General features: G+C 35.3%; 1 protein-coding gene across 1 annotated transcript in view; it reads right to left on the minus strand.

Moving 5' to 3' along the window:
* Positions 1 to 368: 368 nt before the first annotated feature.
* Positions 369 to 15467, minus strand: part of CCDC28A (coiled-coil domain containing 28A) — a 23884-nt gene continuing 8785 nt past the window's right edge. The window contains 8 exon segments of the mRNA XM_025049252.1: positions 369 to 940; positions 3995 to 4017; positions 5805 to 5959; positions 6651 to 6814; positions 9879 to 10031; positions 10033 to 10076; positions 11860 to 12027; positions 12029 to 12131. Of these exon segments, the coding sequence (XP_024905020.1) occupies positions 886 to 940; positions 3995 to 4017; positions 5805 to 5959; positions 6651 to 6814; positions 9879 to 10031; positions 10033 to 10076; positions 11860 to 12027; positions 12029 to 12131 (865 nt within the window). The 3' untranslated portion in view covers positions 369 to 885.

Consider the following 15467-nt stretch of genomic DNA (forward strand, 5'->3'; position numbering starts at 1 on the left):
GCTGTCACTAATCCACAGGAAACAGCTTTTGTTTTACTGTCTCAGGAACCATCCAAGAAAAACATGTCACATGGCAAAGTGTCCTTTTATTTTGTCAGAGCCTAGAGTGCTATTTTTCCATCTTGAATCTGCTCTCTCCACCCAACAGAAACATTTCCCAGGTAGCATTTAATGTTCTAATGATGTCCTCATTTTTAAGAGGGTATGGTATTAAAAAGACCGTTTAGATAAATTGATCAAAATTCTTCTAACTCACATTTGCAAGAAAGTCACAGAACCTCAAATTTTGTGAACGGCTTCCTCTTGAGAATTGAACTCATATTATCAGATTGAAGATTACAGGTTTCTTAAAAACAGACGATAAGAAACTAATTTAAAACAATCACTTTATTAAAAATAGCAAATTTCACAAATACTCATTTAACATTTTGTTGTCACTGGCCATTGGAAAACACACCAGCATGTGTACTGATCGTCTAACGTAAACTGAAGCTGGGCTGCCACAAAAAGCCTGTGCGTCATCAACTTAGGATCCGAAGTGGAGTAAGTTTGGTGAGCTCAGGAAGGATAAATCCTTCAGCCCTATCAACAACATTTAGCACAATTCATTTCAAGTATAACCCCATAAGGCAACAATATAAAGCATAGCAGCACAATCTCTGTATCACATTTCTTGATTAAGCCTTCAACAAGGCCTAGGCCTCCAGTTATGGTGAATGACGGCAAATCAAATTTACTAAAAGCAGGAGGTGAAAACAATCATTGCACTTGCACTTTAATTACTTTAATTCCTTATTGTGGAAGATGCTTCTGCTACTGGATTCAGCTGGAAAAGTAAAGATTGCTGCTTTTCTTCAAACCACAAGAAAGCAACTGCATTTCATTTTAGCTGGCCGAAGTATTTGGAACATCTTGTGCATCTGCCAAATGGAGTTTTTGTCTGAATTCATCAGTTAAGAAGACTTTCATTCTATAATAAGTACATCATTTAAATTTCTAGAAATCACACCCAGGAGCTAAGAGACAGAGGTATCAAAAAAAGAAAGAAAGATGTTTAAAGGGAAAGTGCCTATGTTGCTATTAAGAAACTTGAAAGTGGTAAAATTTTTAATCGTGGTGAAGTAATTATACTACGCCTAGAATTTGAAGACTTTAGAAAATCACTGAATCAAGCCTATGTTCCAGGTTCTAACAGAGCACAGAATTATTTTAAAGTAGTAAGAATCATTTTCATGGGTAAGGAGCTGATTAGAAGCAAATATAAAAATTTACTGGATTAAAAAAATTGATTTGAAAAGACAACAGCACTTTATCATCCTTGGGAAAACAATTTCTTAGTAAAAGTCAAAAATAAAATAAAATTTTCATAGCTCTTAAACTTTTCCTGTAATTCTCTAAATTATTCTTTAAGAAGATTGGAAATAGGTTGGATTCCTGTACTTATTAGTCTCTTATTATCATTGCCTTTCATTTACCTCTTTCATCTATATGATTTACGTGCTATTTTTCAAGACCACAAACAATATGGATACATTGAAAATTAAATGCTAGCAATACATGTATGGAAGAGGTTGCAAAAATATATAGACATAAGCATGCCATTCTCGTCCAGTTGGAAGGCTGAGTTTAACACACATCTACAAATGAACAGGTAATGAAAAAAGGCAGAAAGATAGTCTGAGATACAAAGTGCTTCAGGGAGGTGGTCAGCTTCAGCATTATTTGATAAGGAGAAGGAGGAGAGCAACTCTAGTAGGAAGTACAACCTGGATAAAGGCATAAGGTGAACATGAACATGATGTGCTCCTGGACTTCCAGAGAACTTGGTGGGATTATAAAATGTAACAGGATGTACAGCTTATGATCAAATTATTAAGACCCTTTAGAAAGTCTGACATGGTAGGGGAAAAAAAAAAAAGGTAAAAATAGGAATGGCAAGATGAAAGTGATGTTTTAGGAAGAATAACTTAGTGGCAATATCTGAAGTCTACAGCAGCACTGTCCAATAGAAATATAATGCAAGCCACAGACATCATTTTAAAAAATATTTATTTACACTAATATATCAAAAATTATTTCAACATGTAATGATTATAAAAAACCGAGACACTTTATATTCTTTTTTTTTATATTAAATCTTTGAAATCAAGTGTGCATGTTATACTTACAGTACTTTTTAATCCAGATTATTCACATTTCATGTGCTTAGTAGCTACATGGCGAGTGGCTGCCACATTGGAAGGTACAGCTCTAGAGTTGGAATAGAAACTTGAAGGTTATTGAATCAGATGAGGAGGATAGAGAATAAAGGAAAAATAAAAGGCAGAACTAATGATGCCTGACAACTAACAGTAATTGGCAAATAACTTCATGTCCATGTCCAGGTTCAATGGCAGAAGGTACCATGCGTGATTAGCAATATCTGCTACGGTCATAGAGGAATTTTTAAATAATCTTGGAGACTGAAATAACTGAGGCACTGATGACAGGAGAGGAAAGTTTGAGTACAGAGAGAACAGTTATTACAGATGAGGAAACTAGGGCAGCCAGGCTTTGCTCAAGGTTGCACAGCTGCTTACCAAGATCTGAAACCAAGCGATCCAAAGCCCACGCTCTTATACGCTACCACGTTGTCTTATTTAACTGTGGTCGCTGGATCGAGGACAGTGGTGAGACAAAGAAGTCTAAATGTTTTGACAAAAAACACTCAGGTAAGAGGATAGGAGATACGTAAGTGTCATACGCTTAGAAAGAATATAAAGCTTGGAACAGATATAAAGAACAAAAAACCAGGAACTTCTTCCAAGAAAAGCCCCCTAATTAACTCTTATCTTACCTCTGTATTTAGGTCTTTCTTAAATGATGATGACATTGATATCTTACATTAATATCTCCCCACAGTTTATGTGGCTTCTCAAAATCTTCTGTAATATGGGTATATAATATTGCCTACTTCCAAGAGTAGGCCCAAATGAGATAGTGTGTGTTAAATCCTTCATATAATACTTGGCAAACTATAAGCATTCAATAAAGATTAGCTATTGCTATTACTAGATTTGTATATATCTCCCTATTCATTGTTGTTACTGCGTAATTCAGCAATTAATAACTGTGTTACAGTAATAACAGTAATTTATAATGTAGTTTCGAAAATTTCACATACGCATCATTATATGTAACAATTATTCCATATTACAGAGGACACTGAAATATTAATCAATTTGCCCAAGATTACATTATCAAAATGTGGAACCAATTTTTGAAAATCAAATCTCTTGACTCTACAAGCAGTATCCTTTCTAGTATCTCATTATTTGGTCCAAAGGGGATGGCTTACCTCTTAAAAGAAATTATCTTACAGGCAGAATCATTTCTTATTGTTCTTATGTACCTCACATTGTACATATCGTTATGTAAAAAAAAAAATTTTGAAGTTTCTGAAATAACTGCTCTAAATTGAAATGTCAGAATCTGAATATTTTACATATGTCTTGGTGATTTCCTTTAATCTAATCCTATATTATATTCTGTACACTGAATTATAAAAATGGCATTTCACAAGCTATGTAAGGATCCCTTGAAGACTAAATTTTAGTGATGTCTAATTTTCAATTTTATCCATTTAAAATATCCTATGTAATAATATTAAATGAAGCATAGTATGTCTGGATATTCAACTGACATTTAGCCTCAGAATCTAAGATTCAAAGTAATTTATATGACAATTGGCCTAATCTTCAATTCTTTTGATTAAAAAAATTTTTTTTAATGTTTTAACAATATAAAGCCAATACAAAGCAAAGCAGAACAAACTAGAAACAAACAGAATTTCAGCATACAAAACAATCAGAAAATTCCATTTGGAAACCAAAGGGGAAGAGATATGGCCCCAGTAAATAATACTAGGTGTCTGCTCACTACATCTAAGGCTGGAACTATTCACCAGAAATTATAATTTGCAGACTTTTCACTGTTGATATTAGGCAAAGGATACATTGAAGAATTTAATTCTTCTAACTGTAACACAAAGAAATATTTAATTTTTATAAGATAAAAATCATAAGTGTTAACTATACATTTTAAAATAATTTTTCAGTTAAGCTTTCTTTAAATAAAAAAGGAAAATATTAAAAAAATAACTTTTCAAAAATTTCCAGGCTGAGAAATTCACTTATGCAAAATAATTATAAAGTAGCTTTAGCATTTATTAAACAAGAATATAAGAGAATTAAACCAGATGACAAAAATTGAAGTTTTATAAGTATTCTTAAAATCACATAATCATCTGTAATAGTTTTTAAAAGAAAAAAGTTGGTATTTTAATGATCAAAATCTTTAAAACCTTTATAGATTACAAAAAGATTTCATGTCACATTCAGTTTTCAGTATGAGGTAGAAATAATCACCCCTAGAAAGAAAAATCTGAGTTACAGAAATGATAAATTGCTCAAAGTTACAAATGCAGACCCTGGACTAAACAAATTTGGTGTTATTTTTACCATACCACAGTCACTCTCCTAAATGTATTATAAATTAAGCTTATATTTGTTAAGAGGAACTAGTAAAAGCAAATAGTTGCAACACTAAACACAGTAGACTTGAAATAAAAAGTATATACTTGAAAATTTTAAAGTACAGGCATATAATTCCCCTCATATTTACTTACTCAAAAGACAGAGAAAAAGCAATAGAATGTCATTGGAATGTGAATATGGAAACTTCTAAAGTAAATTGAATTCAATTTTTATTTATTTTTGTTCCAAAAAAGATTTTAAAGGGGCAAATTTAATTAACACTTCTAAGTATAAAAATCATAGGTGTTATGAGCTCAATTATGTCCTCCTAAAATTCATGTTTTAGTCCTAACCCCTAGTACCTCAGAACGTGAACATATTTGGAGATAGGGTCTTTAAAGAGGTAATTAAGTTAAAATGAGGTTATTACGGTAGGCCCTAATCCAATACGACTGGTGTCCTTACAAGGAGAGGAAATTTGGACACAAGACACACATGCACAGAGGGAAAATGCCATGTGAACACGAAGATGGCCATCTGCAAGCCAAGGAGAGAGGCCTCAGAAAAACCCAACCCTGCCAACACCTCATCTTCCACTTTGAACCTCCAGAATTGTGTGAAAATAAGTTTCTGCTGTTTAAGCCATCCAGTCTATGGTATGGTACTTCGTTGTGGCAGCTCTAGCAAGCTAGTACACATGGAGATATATTAAATTACCATAAACATCAAACACAGTTCTGTATTTAAAAATAAATAGCCACCCTGAGAAAATAATGCAATGTGTATTAATAATGTCAGGATTTTCTGACATATTATCTTCTACATCTTAAAATCTTATATATGTACAGAAGCTAATATTTTGCTTTAAGATTTGTCAGCATTCTCAAAATATATGCACAATTTCTTTTGGAATCTATATCTTTAAAAAAAAAAAAGTCAAGTATGACATGAGTGAAATCTGAAGACATTACACTAAGTGAAAGAATCCAGACAAAAAGCAACATATTATATGATTCCACTTATATGAAATGTCCAGAATAGGCAAATCCACAGAGACAGAAAGTAGATTAATGGTTGCTAGGGGACGGGGAGAGGGGAGAACTGAGAGTTGTAAGGTTTCCTTTGGAGTGATGAAAATGTTGAGTAATTAGACAGTGGTGATGTCTGCACAACACTGTGAATACACAAAAAAACCACTGAATTGTATATTTTAAAATAGTTAAAATAGTGAATTTTATCTCAATAAAAACATTTATTAAGAAAAGAATAAAGTAAAAGAACTATACTCACATCAGACAGAAGCCTATCCAGATTAGAGTCACTAGCTGTTTTTCTCTTATCCTCAGGAAGTTCCTCTAACTCCCCATAGAGCTCCAAATTCAAGCGAGCTAATTTCTCCTGCATTCCCCGAACATGTTCCATCTGTTCGATGGAACATTCATTTCCTAGGGGAACATTCCAGAACATTAATAAAGATTAGGACAGTTCAAACTAATTGTCTCTAGAAAATACTTTTAAACTCTAAGGTGCTGCAAAAGAAATTGGTTATCTTCTTTTGTAAATTACTTTGTTAATGATTGCATATTTTCTAGATATAATTACAAATCAAATTTCTGACCAGGAAAACAATGATGATCTAAGAAATGACTAAACAAATAAAGATTTTTTAAAAAATTATCCTTTGGATAAAGATATATTTTTTCAATACTAATATCATATACAAAAGCAATAGCATCATCAAATCATCTCCAGTTTGACAACTGTCATTTAAATCAACTGATCCAACATTTTATGATAATCTGAGTGAAATTAAGAGTCATATTAAGGACTTAAACCATGAATCATTCTGCCAACCAATTATGTATTCACCCTTTAAGAAATATATATGAAAATATTTATGAAACATGTAGTGTTATAAAGCATGAGAATCACAATGTAATATTTTCAATTGTATACACAATAGTACAAGACAACTTAATTGCTAAATGAAATCTAAGATGATTGTATTTTATGCCTCTTGACTTTTTTTTAACAAAAGAAAATGACACCTTTAAAAGGAATAGCAAAATACACGCAGAAAATAGGATGTAAACATCTTGAAAAGAAAAATGGTAAATACAAACATCTATTGCTTACCGAATGCTTGAAGTTTTCCAGAGTGGAAATCATTCAAAAGGCTGAGAAGCCCCCTCTCCATCTCCTGAACGTCTGAGACATCAGTGAGAAAGGAATGCTGAATTGGAGTTGACTGAGTACCTTTTCCTTCTCCACCTTGAGGTTTTGTCTTTTCTTTCATCACTCTGCAAAGAAGATGCAATTAAAAAATTAATTGCATATAACTCTCTAAAAATAGATGATACTTTTAGACTCTTTTAGGCTAAGCAAAATTTGTGAATTAAACTGGATTTCCCTTAAAACAAGAAATCAGAACAAATTCAATACTAAATAAAATCAGTAATTTTAAGCCAGAAACCAAAAGAACATGTTATGAAGTCTCAAATATATAAAATATAACTACTAAGGTATATAAAAAGTTGGATTAATATATTTATATAATGTTATTTCTTTGGATTACAGAAACATAATTTACTATCTTATGTTTCACATTTTGTTTCTCAGTAAAAATATATTACATCTTTCTCTTCTAAACTTTATCCTATTTGTTTCTTGAACTATCAGCTATTCAACATGTTGTTATGGGGCCCCTACTCTGCAGCTGACACTATGCCAGATACTAGGTATAGAAAAATGCATACAGCATCCATCATTGCATAGAAAAACATCCAGTCTAAGGAAAAAGGAAGATATATAAATTCATAATCACCATATGAAGGAGTGCTGAAAACCTGTTATTAACCATGACTCTTCCAACTTCCTAAGGCCCCCTCATGCAGTCAGGAAATCCTATTGATTATACTCATAAATATATCTCTCTTCTTCACTGCCACTACCCTATCTCTTGACCAAAACTACTCCAACACCTTAGCAACTGGTCTTGTCTCTACGTCTTGTTTCTGATCCCCCTTCCCTCCCCACAGAGCAGCCAAATCAATTTTTTAAAAGTAAAATCAGATCATGTAATTTACTTAATTCGAACCCTTTAGTACTTTGCCCTATCTGCTGGATAAAACCCAATATCCTTAAGGAACCCCATCTTCCTTTGTCTATGCTCTAGACATTCTGAATCTTTCACTTCTTAGAAATCCATTCTCTTATCTACTTACATGCTAATCCTCTGCTTACATTAGCATCCTTCTCCTCATTGCCATCTTTGCCAGGCTACCTCCCACATATCCTTCAAGTCTCAGTTTACTTGCTATTTCCTCAGGAAGGCCTTTTTGGAACTCCTAACCTAGACTGGTTCTCATTACACATATCTGGCATATACCAGGCCATCAAACACTTAAGTGATAGTACTATACACACCGTGGTATGAAAACAAAGAAAGAGCAGTTTACTCAACCTAGAGGCAGCCAGAGAAAACTTCCTAAAGGTGATATGAGTGAAGCCTTAAAGAATAAGTAGGCGTTCACCATAAAAAAAGGGAGAAGGGGTTGTGTTATCTGTATAACCCCAATGTGTACTACAGACCCTGACATACACATATATTTGGTACTCAATTAATTCATTACGTTGCATGAAGACATCTTTCCCACAAGTGTACTCACCACAATAAGGATAAGAGGAATAGGGTATATGATGGGTGCAGGGGAGGGGGCAGCAAGAAAGAAACTCATAACCTTAACAAGAAATCTACTTAGAACACATAAGCTGTTAAGAGTAGGTCAGTAACAGTTTTTCACAAAGTTAAGATCTGTATCTTATATACATATTAGATTTGATATCACTCTTTAGTACCTTGCCACTCGAAGTGCTGTCCAAGATCCATAGCATCAACATCACCTGTAAGCTTATTACAAATGCTTATCTGAAGCCCTACCCCAAACTAACTGATTTGGAATCTACATTTTAAAAAGATCCCCAAGAGATCCATATTCATATTAAAATCCGAGATAAATTACTATAGACTACAAAGTTTTAGTGCAGCAAATGTAAATCTTTTCTTTCAAATTAGAAGTTTTATCCAAGTAAGTGTTTTGCATCCGTTCATCATTTAGCAATCCTCTCAAAAAAGAAAACAAAAATCTGTTTATTCCCACGTTAGTGTTTTTGATCATGTCACATTGTCTCACTTTATATTAAAATGATTCAACAATAAAAAAAGCACTCATCGAAATTATACTAGGTACAAAGCTCCACTATAAGTACTGTGTGACACCTAAGGATGATCGATGTAGTCCCAGACCTCAGGAAGCCTACATTTTAGAAGAAGGTAGAGAAAGAAAAGTACAAAGTGGAAGGTGACAATGAGATATAAATAAACTGCTGTAAGAATTTAGAAAAAGGAGTGATTACCTTGGCTTTCTTTTTTTACCAACCATAACCATATTAAAAATCTGACTCTAAGTTAAACACTGCCCTTTCCAATCCAATAATTTATTCAAAGAAAACCATCATAACTCTTACAGTTTATCATTTAGTCCTTATTGGAAATCTCTTTTCCAAGTGTCTTTGACTATGTCTCTTTTATTTCTTCAGAGAGAATGTGAGATCATCATCGAGGCAGGAATTTCATCTTTTCTTTTGTATAAATCCAATGGGTACAGAGTGCTACAGCATTACTTCCTTTAAGGACTCTCCATGATGAACTTGCAAGTAGAAGTAAATTTATTTGATAATAGAGGGTTGAGATCACGAAAGGTTGTTTTCTCTAAAGATATCATCTTTCTTTCCAAATATCTAATACTATGAAATACATATATGTAGCAGTAATATATAACATATTTAAACTTGTCAATCCTGTTTCCTTCAGCATCTGAAGACAAATGATGTTCACCAAATATTTATTATTACTTCAAGGTGGTGAAATTTTAGTGTTTTAAGTTTTTCCTTTGACTGTTTCCTGTGTTTAAATTTTTACGATACATACAATCATTTCTACAAAAACAGTGAAACCACTCTTTTTTAAAAATAAAAACTATCGAAGCACAAATACTCAACTTAGTTAAAAAAAAAATACTCGTATATCTTTTATTCCATTTCTGGCTAGCTCACCAATTTTGTTTACAAGTTTTCATGCTCTGAAAACTTGTAAACAAAGTAAGGGCCTTCAAACCATCATTCATTTTGCATTTTCTAATCTTTATACATATACTATAACTTCCAGAAATTTTTTTCTAAATCATATATAACATGTGCCTCAACTGTTTTAAAAGTCAAGCCAAGAGAAAAAAATGTTGTAAGATTTACAGGATTTAGTATTTAACAGCATTTTGCTGTGATAATATGAAAGAAAAATTTCACCTTTTTAACTTTGGTCGCTGTGAAGTTGACTGTGATGCAGGGTTTGAAAACCCTGTGCTTTTACTAACTGGAATGGCATTTTTTTTGGCATTAACAACCTGAGTAGAGTGGGCACTAAAAGACTTAGGACTCCTCCTCTTCACTTTCAAAAAACATTGTTTTAAGGTCCTTATTGCAGCAAGGCCAGCTTCTTATGACCTAAGGAAAGAGAGCAAAATTATACATGCATGCTTTGATATGCCAAAATGAAAGAGGTTCAAGATTTTCAGGTCTTTAGAGAAAGCTAGAATAAAGATGCCTTAAATTTAATCTACCGTGCTCTTTACATATAAGCCCTAAGCAAAATTGTCAAACAAATTTTTTTTTCACCTTTTTCTTTATTCACTCCTCCCACAGATGTTAACGATCTTCCACCTGCCAAGCACTATTCTGGGCACTGGAGAGATGGTACTGAACAAGACTAGGTCCCTGCCTTCAAGAAGCCTACATTATTGAAGGGGAACAATACATAAAAATAAAGAAAACAGTCACGTGATCTTCCCAGCGTGACTCAAGCTTCAGGTGGCCTTTAGGTCTCCCTTCTAAAATATATTCTTAGAAGAACCAATTAGATTCAAATAGATGTATAATTGACAGGGGTATCTGCATCTTAGCTAGTGACTTGAAACCTTATTTCAACTGCCAAGCGGAAACTCTGAGTCTGCCTAGGAATAATATTGATTCTGGTTCCTTGATCAAGAGAAGTTCCGTGAAATTAACCTTGTTTCATGACTATTTTCAAAATACTTTCTCTACCTATTTCCACAAGAAACATGAAACTTTATTATACATGTTTAGTTTTGTTAATATCAAAAAAAAAAGTTATACTGTGGAGTTCCATAAAGAATATATGTAAGGCCTTCCATTTATCCAATACTTTTCCCTTACTTTAAGTATTAACCAGCTGTATTTCCCTAATAGTCATCCACCTAAAAATATCCCCCTACATGTCCTTTTCATTTATGCATAATACTAATTATACTATTTCATTTATAATGAGAAATTTATATGGCTATATACCTCATATTGTAAAGTGCCTTAGAAGCATTAGGCCTTTTTCAGTATGCTGTATTGGATTTAATCATGTTATGACTATTCAAAAAGATTCAAATTCACTGATGTCACTCCTAAAATAATTACCTGATAATTTTAATGAAAACAGATGTTTTGTCATTGTCTGGAATTGGTGCCACGAAGCACTGTAATTTAAAGCATTAAGCTTAGTTGGCTCCAGTTGACTCTAGACAATTGGAGCTATGATACCTCCAAAGCAGCAAAGGTTTTTAAAGGAAAGACTCTAACACGCAGTTTCTAATCGCAGACAAAGAGTGTATCCCTTTTTATTTTGGCTAAAATTTTTCCTTTAAGAATCACTTTTAGTAACAGAACAGACATTTTGGGATTGTTTCAGCATACAACACAAATCAAATAGAACCTTAAAAAATCTGAATAGAGACAATGGGCTATCAGTTCTCCAGAGAGGAAAGGATCTGTATAAATTTATGATGCACAGACACACTGGCCTTCGAATTTAATGCTAATACGCAGTTGGTGATACAAGAAAAATAAACTTAGGAAGTAAAGCAAAGGAAATTAACCAATAGTGGTCTAAACTAAGATGTTCTGAGGGGCTCGAAATTTATCTGTTTTTGGAAGGTAACAACTGTGTCACAAGAGCCCTGAAATCCTTGTATACCAAGCAGCAAGGAGTCATTTAGAGAAAGCCTTCGTAAACAGCTCGTAGTTTACTCACACATTAGTTTTGAGAGCCAGGAACCCACGGCCTCCATGCGGGACCCCTCGGAGTCTCTGTACACTTCATCTCACTTCCCTTCTCCAATCCGCGTACCCTTCACCGCCCAGAGTCCAGCAGTGGCCAGAAAGGGTGGTGGGAGGGGCCTAAAGGGGGCATTGCGGGGGCGCCTTTGCTTACACTTCATACCTGAGGAAGGACGTGATCGGGGTCCTCTTCCTCAACCTGCAAACACCTGGAGGCCTCCGAAGTTACTGCCGCAGCTGCAGCCGCCGACGCTACTGCGGCAGCTTGAGCCGGGGTCACATCCTGGACTCCGCGCCTCCACAGCTCCCTTTGTTTACGGATGTGACGTAAGGAGGTAGTGCCTCCGTGCTCCAGGCCCGAGCCCAGTCTGTTCTTGCCCCACGAGTGCCGCACGGGTCTCCGCCCTCGACACCGCATTACTCCCCCCGGCCTGCCTTCAGCCGTACTTTTGGGAGGTGCAGAAAGGAGGATCCCCTGGCTGGGTTTTTATTTTGGGTTGTGTGGCCCCAAAGCAGGGAAGGATAAAGGGTGGCATTGGCGGCAGGAACGAAAACTACAGTACCTTTCCGGAAGCTGTCCGGCCCCTCGGTGAGTGTCAGCTCCTACGCACTACAAGTCCCAGCGTGCTATTCGAGCAGGCCCGGAGGCGGAACCAGAGTGTCGCCATAGCAACCATTCTGGATTGTTTCCAATACATCGCCGGGCAAGGTAAAGCAATTTTGGTTTTGAAGGCAGCGTGAAAAATGGGGATTCTGTTGCAGCCTGGATGCTGAGCCTAATTAGAACCTAAATGCGATTCTATCACTACTACTACTACTAGCTACTCTGTTTAGGCATTAGACATATGTTATCTCTACACTTCACTACAATTTTGTTAGTGTTGTAATCTCCGTTTTAGAAAAGAGGATTCTAACACTTAGAAAGGCTAATAAATCATGCCTCTCTGTCATGTACTGCCTCTGGAGAAGGGATCGCGGATTGAGAGAGATGGAACTATCCTAAATGAGAGGTGAAATCTATTTCATTCTCTAGTTTGGATAGGCTTCCCTGTGCGGGGGTTGGGAGTGGGGAGGTTTTAAGTTCATAGACCATTAATTGAAGACACTCTGGAAAGTACCACACACTTTTCCCGCTTTTGCGGGAATTTTGAGGAAACAGGAAACGGAATCCAGAGATTATACCACTGCCAAAGAGGCAGAACAAAGACGAGCCCAATTATCCTGGCTTCTAGTATAGGATGTTTTGTCTACTACCACCACCCTCCATATTTTAAAATTCTGAAAGTTTAAAAAAAAAAAAAAAAGAGTAAACACTCATGTACCCATATCCAAACCGAATGTATATTACGTTTTGTTATTTTATGTTTTTGAATGGAAGAAATAGAACATTACAAATGCAGGTGCGACCGATTCCCACTGCTACTCTACTTCTTTTATTTGAGGCAACGACTATATTAATTTTGGTATGCATCTTAGTTATCTAGGTTTAGTATACTTTCACTATTACTTTGTTTTAACTATATCATATTCTATCAAATAAGTTTGCCACAAATCATTTGGGACTTCCCGTAGTGATGGATATTTAGATGTTTCCCATTTTTCACCATTAAAAACAATGCAATAGGGTACAATCTTCCCAGCATCTTTTTTCAGCGTCTCTTAACTAATCTCTGAATGGTCTCAGCTGTATGAGAGCTTGGAAACTGGTGATTCACATGCTATTTTAATTTTTCAAATTGGTTGCTAACAGTTACAATTGAAGGAATAAAAAAAAATGGATGTCATCTTATCCATTTGGCATCCCAGTAATAATGACCACACTAGATCCACACTGTACCCTGGTGACAATAGTTCAAGCTGAAGAACAGCTGCCTCCTTTAGATCAGTTCAAGTGATCTCTAGTTTTTCTGTAAGTCCCTCTGCTTTTAGTAGCCATCTGAGCCATGTGGTATTTGCATTTGCAAATATAATGTAGGGACACATTCCAAAAGTACATATGTACAACACTCTGGAAAGTACCACACACTTTTCCCGCTTTTGCGGGAATTTTGAGGAAACAGGAAACGGAATCCAGAGATTATACCACTGCCAAAGAGGCAGAACAAAGACGAGCCCAATTATCCTGGCTTCTAGTATAGGATGTTTTGTCTACTACCACCACCCTCCATATTTTAAAATTCTGAAAGTTTAAAAAAAAAAAAAAGAGTAAACACTCATGTACCCATATCCAAACCGAATGTATATTACGTTTTGTTATTTTATGTTTTTGAATGGAAGAAATAGAACATTACAAATGCAGGTGCGACCGATTCCCACTGCTACTCTACTTCTTTTATTTGAGGCAACGACTATATTAATTTTGGTATGCATCTTAGTTATCTAGGTTTAGTATACTTTCACTATTACTTTGTTTTAACTATATCATATTCTATCAAATAAGTTTGCCACAAATCATTTGGGACTTCCCGTAGTGATGGATATTTAGATGTTTCCCATTTTTCACCATTAAAAACAATGCAATAGGGTACAATCTTCCCAGCATCTTTTTTCAGCGTCTCTTAACTAATCTCTGAATGGTCTCAGCTGTATGAGAGCTTGAAAACTGGTGATTCACATGCTATTTTAATTTTTCAAATTGGTTGCTAACAGTTACAATTGAAGGAATAAAAAAAAATGGATGTCATCTTATCCATTTGGCATCCCAGTAATAATGACCACACTAGATCCACACTGTACCCTGGTGACAATAGTTCAAGCTGAAGAACAGCTGCCTCCTTTAGATCAGTTCAAGTGATCTCTAGTTTTTCTGTAAGTCCCTCTGCTTTTAGTAGCCATCTGAGCCATGTGGTATTTGCATTTGCAAATATAATGTAGGGACACATTCCAAATGTACATATGTACAATATGTACGCCTTCTAAATGTACATATTTCAGGTATTCAAAGTCCTTTATTGAGTCCCTGTTTTGGCTAGGCGTTGTCATAGGAGGTCAGGGGGCATCCATGAACAAGATGGATAAGAGCCCTATAGTCAGAGATCTTATATTCTTGATAAAGGAGATGGGCAATAAATTAGTAAACAAAACAGTTTCATTTGCTTATGAGTGCTCTGAAATAACAGCTTAAGGTCATAGGGAGTCGCTGTAAGAGGTGGGGTCCTGAAGAGGGTGTATCAGGGAAAGCCTTCCTCAAACGGCAACTTTGAGTGTTGAGGTATGAATGAAAACAGCCAGGCATGGAATTATCTGAGGGAAGAGCATCTTTGAGCAAAACATATGGCTAAGCCACAGGTCTTTAGACACAAGGGAGTTTGGCATGTTTGAGGAAGGAAGGGATTAGTGTGGCTAGACTGTTCTGACTTAGGGACAGAGTGACATGAGATAGAGTCACAGAGGCACATTTTGAATGTGATCTATTTTATTTGAAATTTAGAGTTCCTTCCTCAAAGAAATTTTGTTCTTTGAGATTTACTAGATTTTCCTTTAACTTAAAAACCCCTCCTTTGGATTGACTGTTAAATGTACAGCTTGCGAAATAAGCCAGACAGAAAAAATTGAAAATCACATGATATCACTTATATGTGGGATATAAACCTAAAAGCAACAAATGAACAAGACAAACAGAGAGTCATGGACATGGACTATAGACTCGTGGTTACCAAAGGGTAGGGGTTGGGGGAGGAGGGGGTAGGTAGATGGGGTAAATGGGATCAAATATATGGTAGCCGAAGGAAACTGGACTTTGGGTGGTAAACACACAATAGAATATACAGA

Source organism: Pteropus alecto, unplaced genomic scaffold (genome assembly GCF_000325575.1).
Source record: "Pteropus alecto unplaced genomic scaffold, ASM32557v1 scaffold185, whole genome shotgun sequence".
NCBI classification, from domain to species: Eukaryota; Metazoa; Chordata; class Mammalia; order Chiroptera; family Pteropodidae; genus Pteropus; species Pteropus alecto.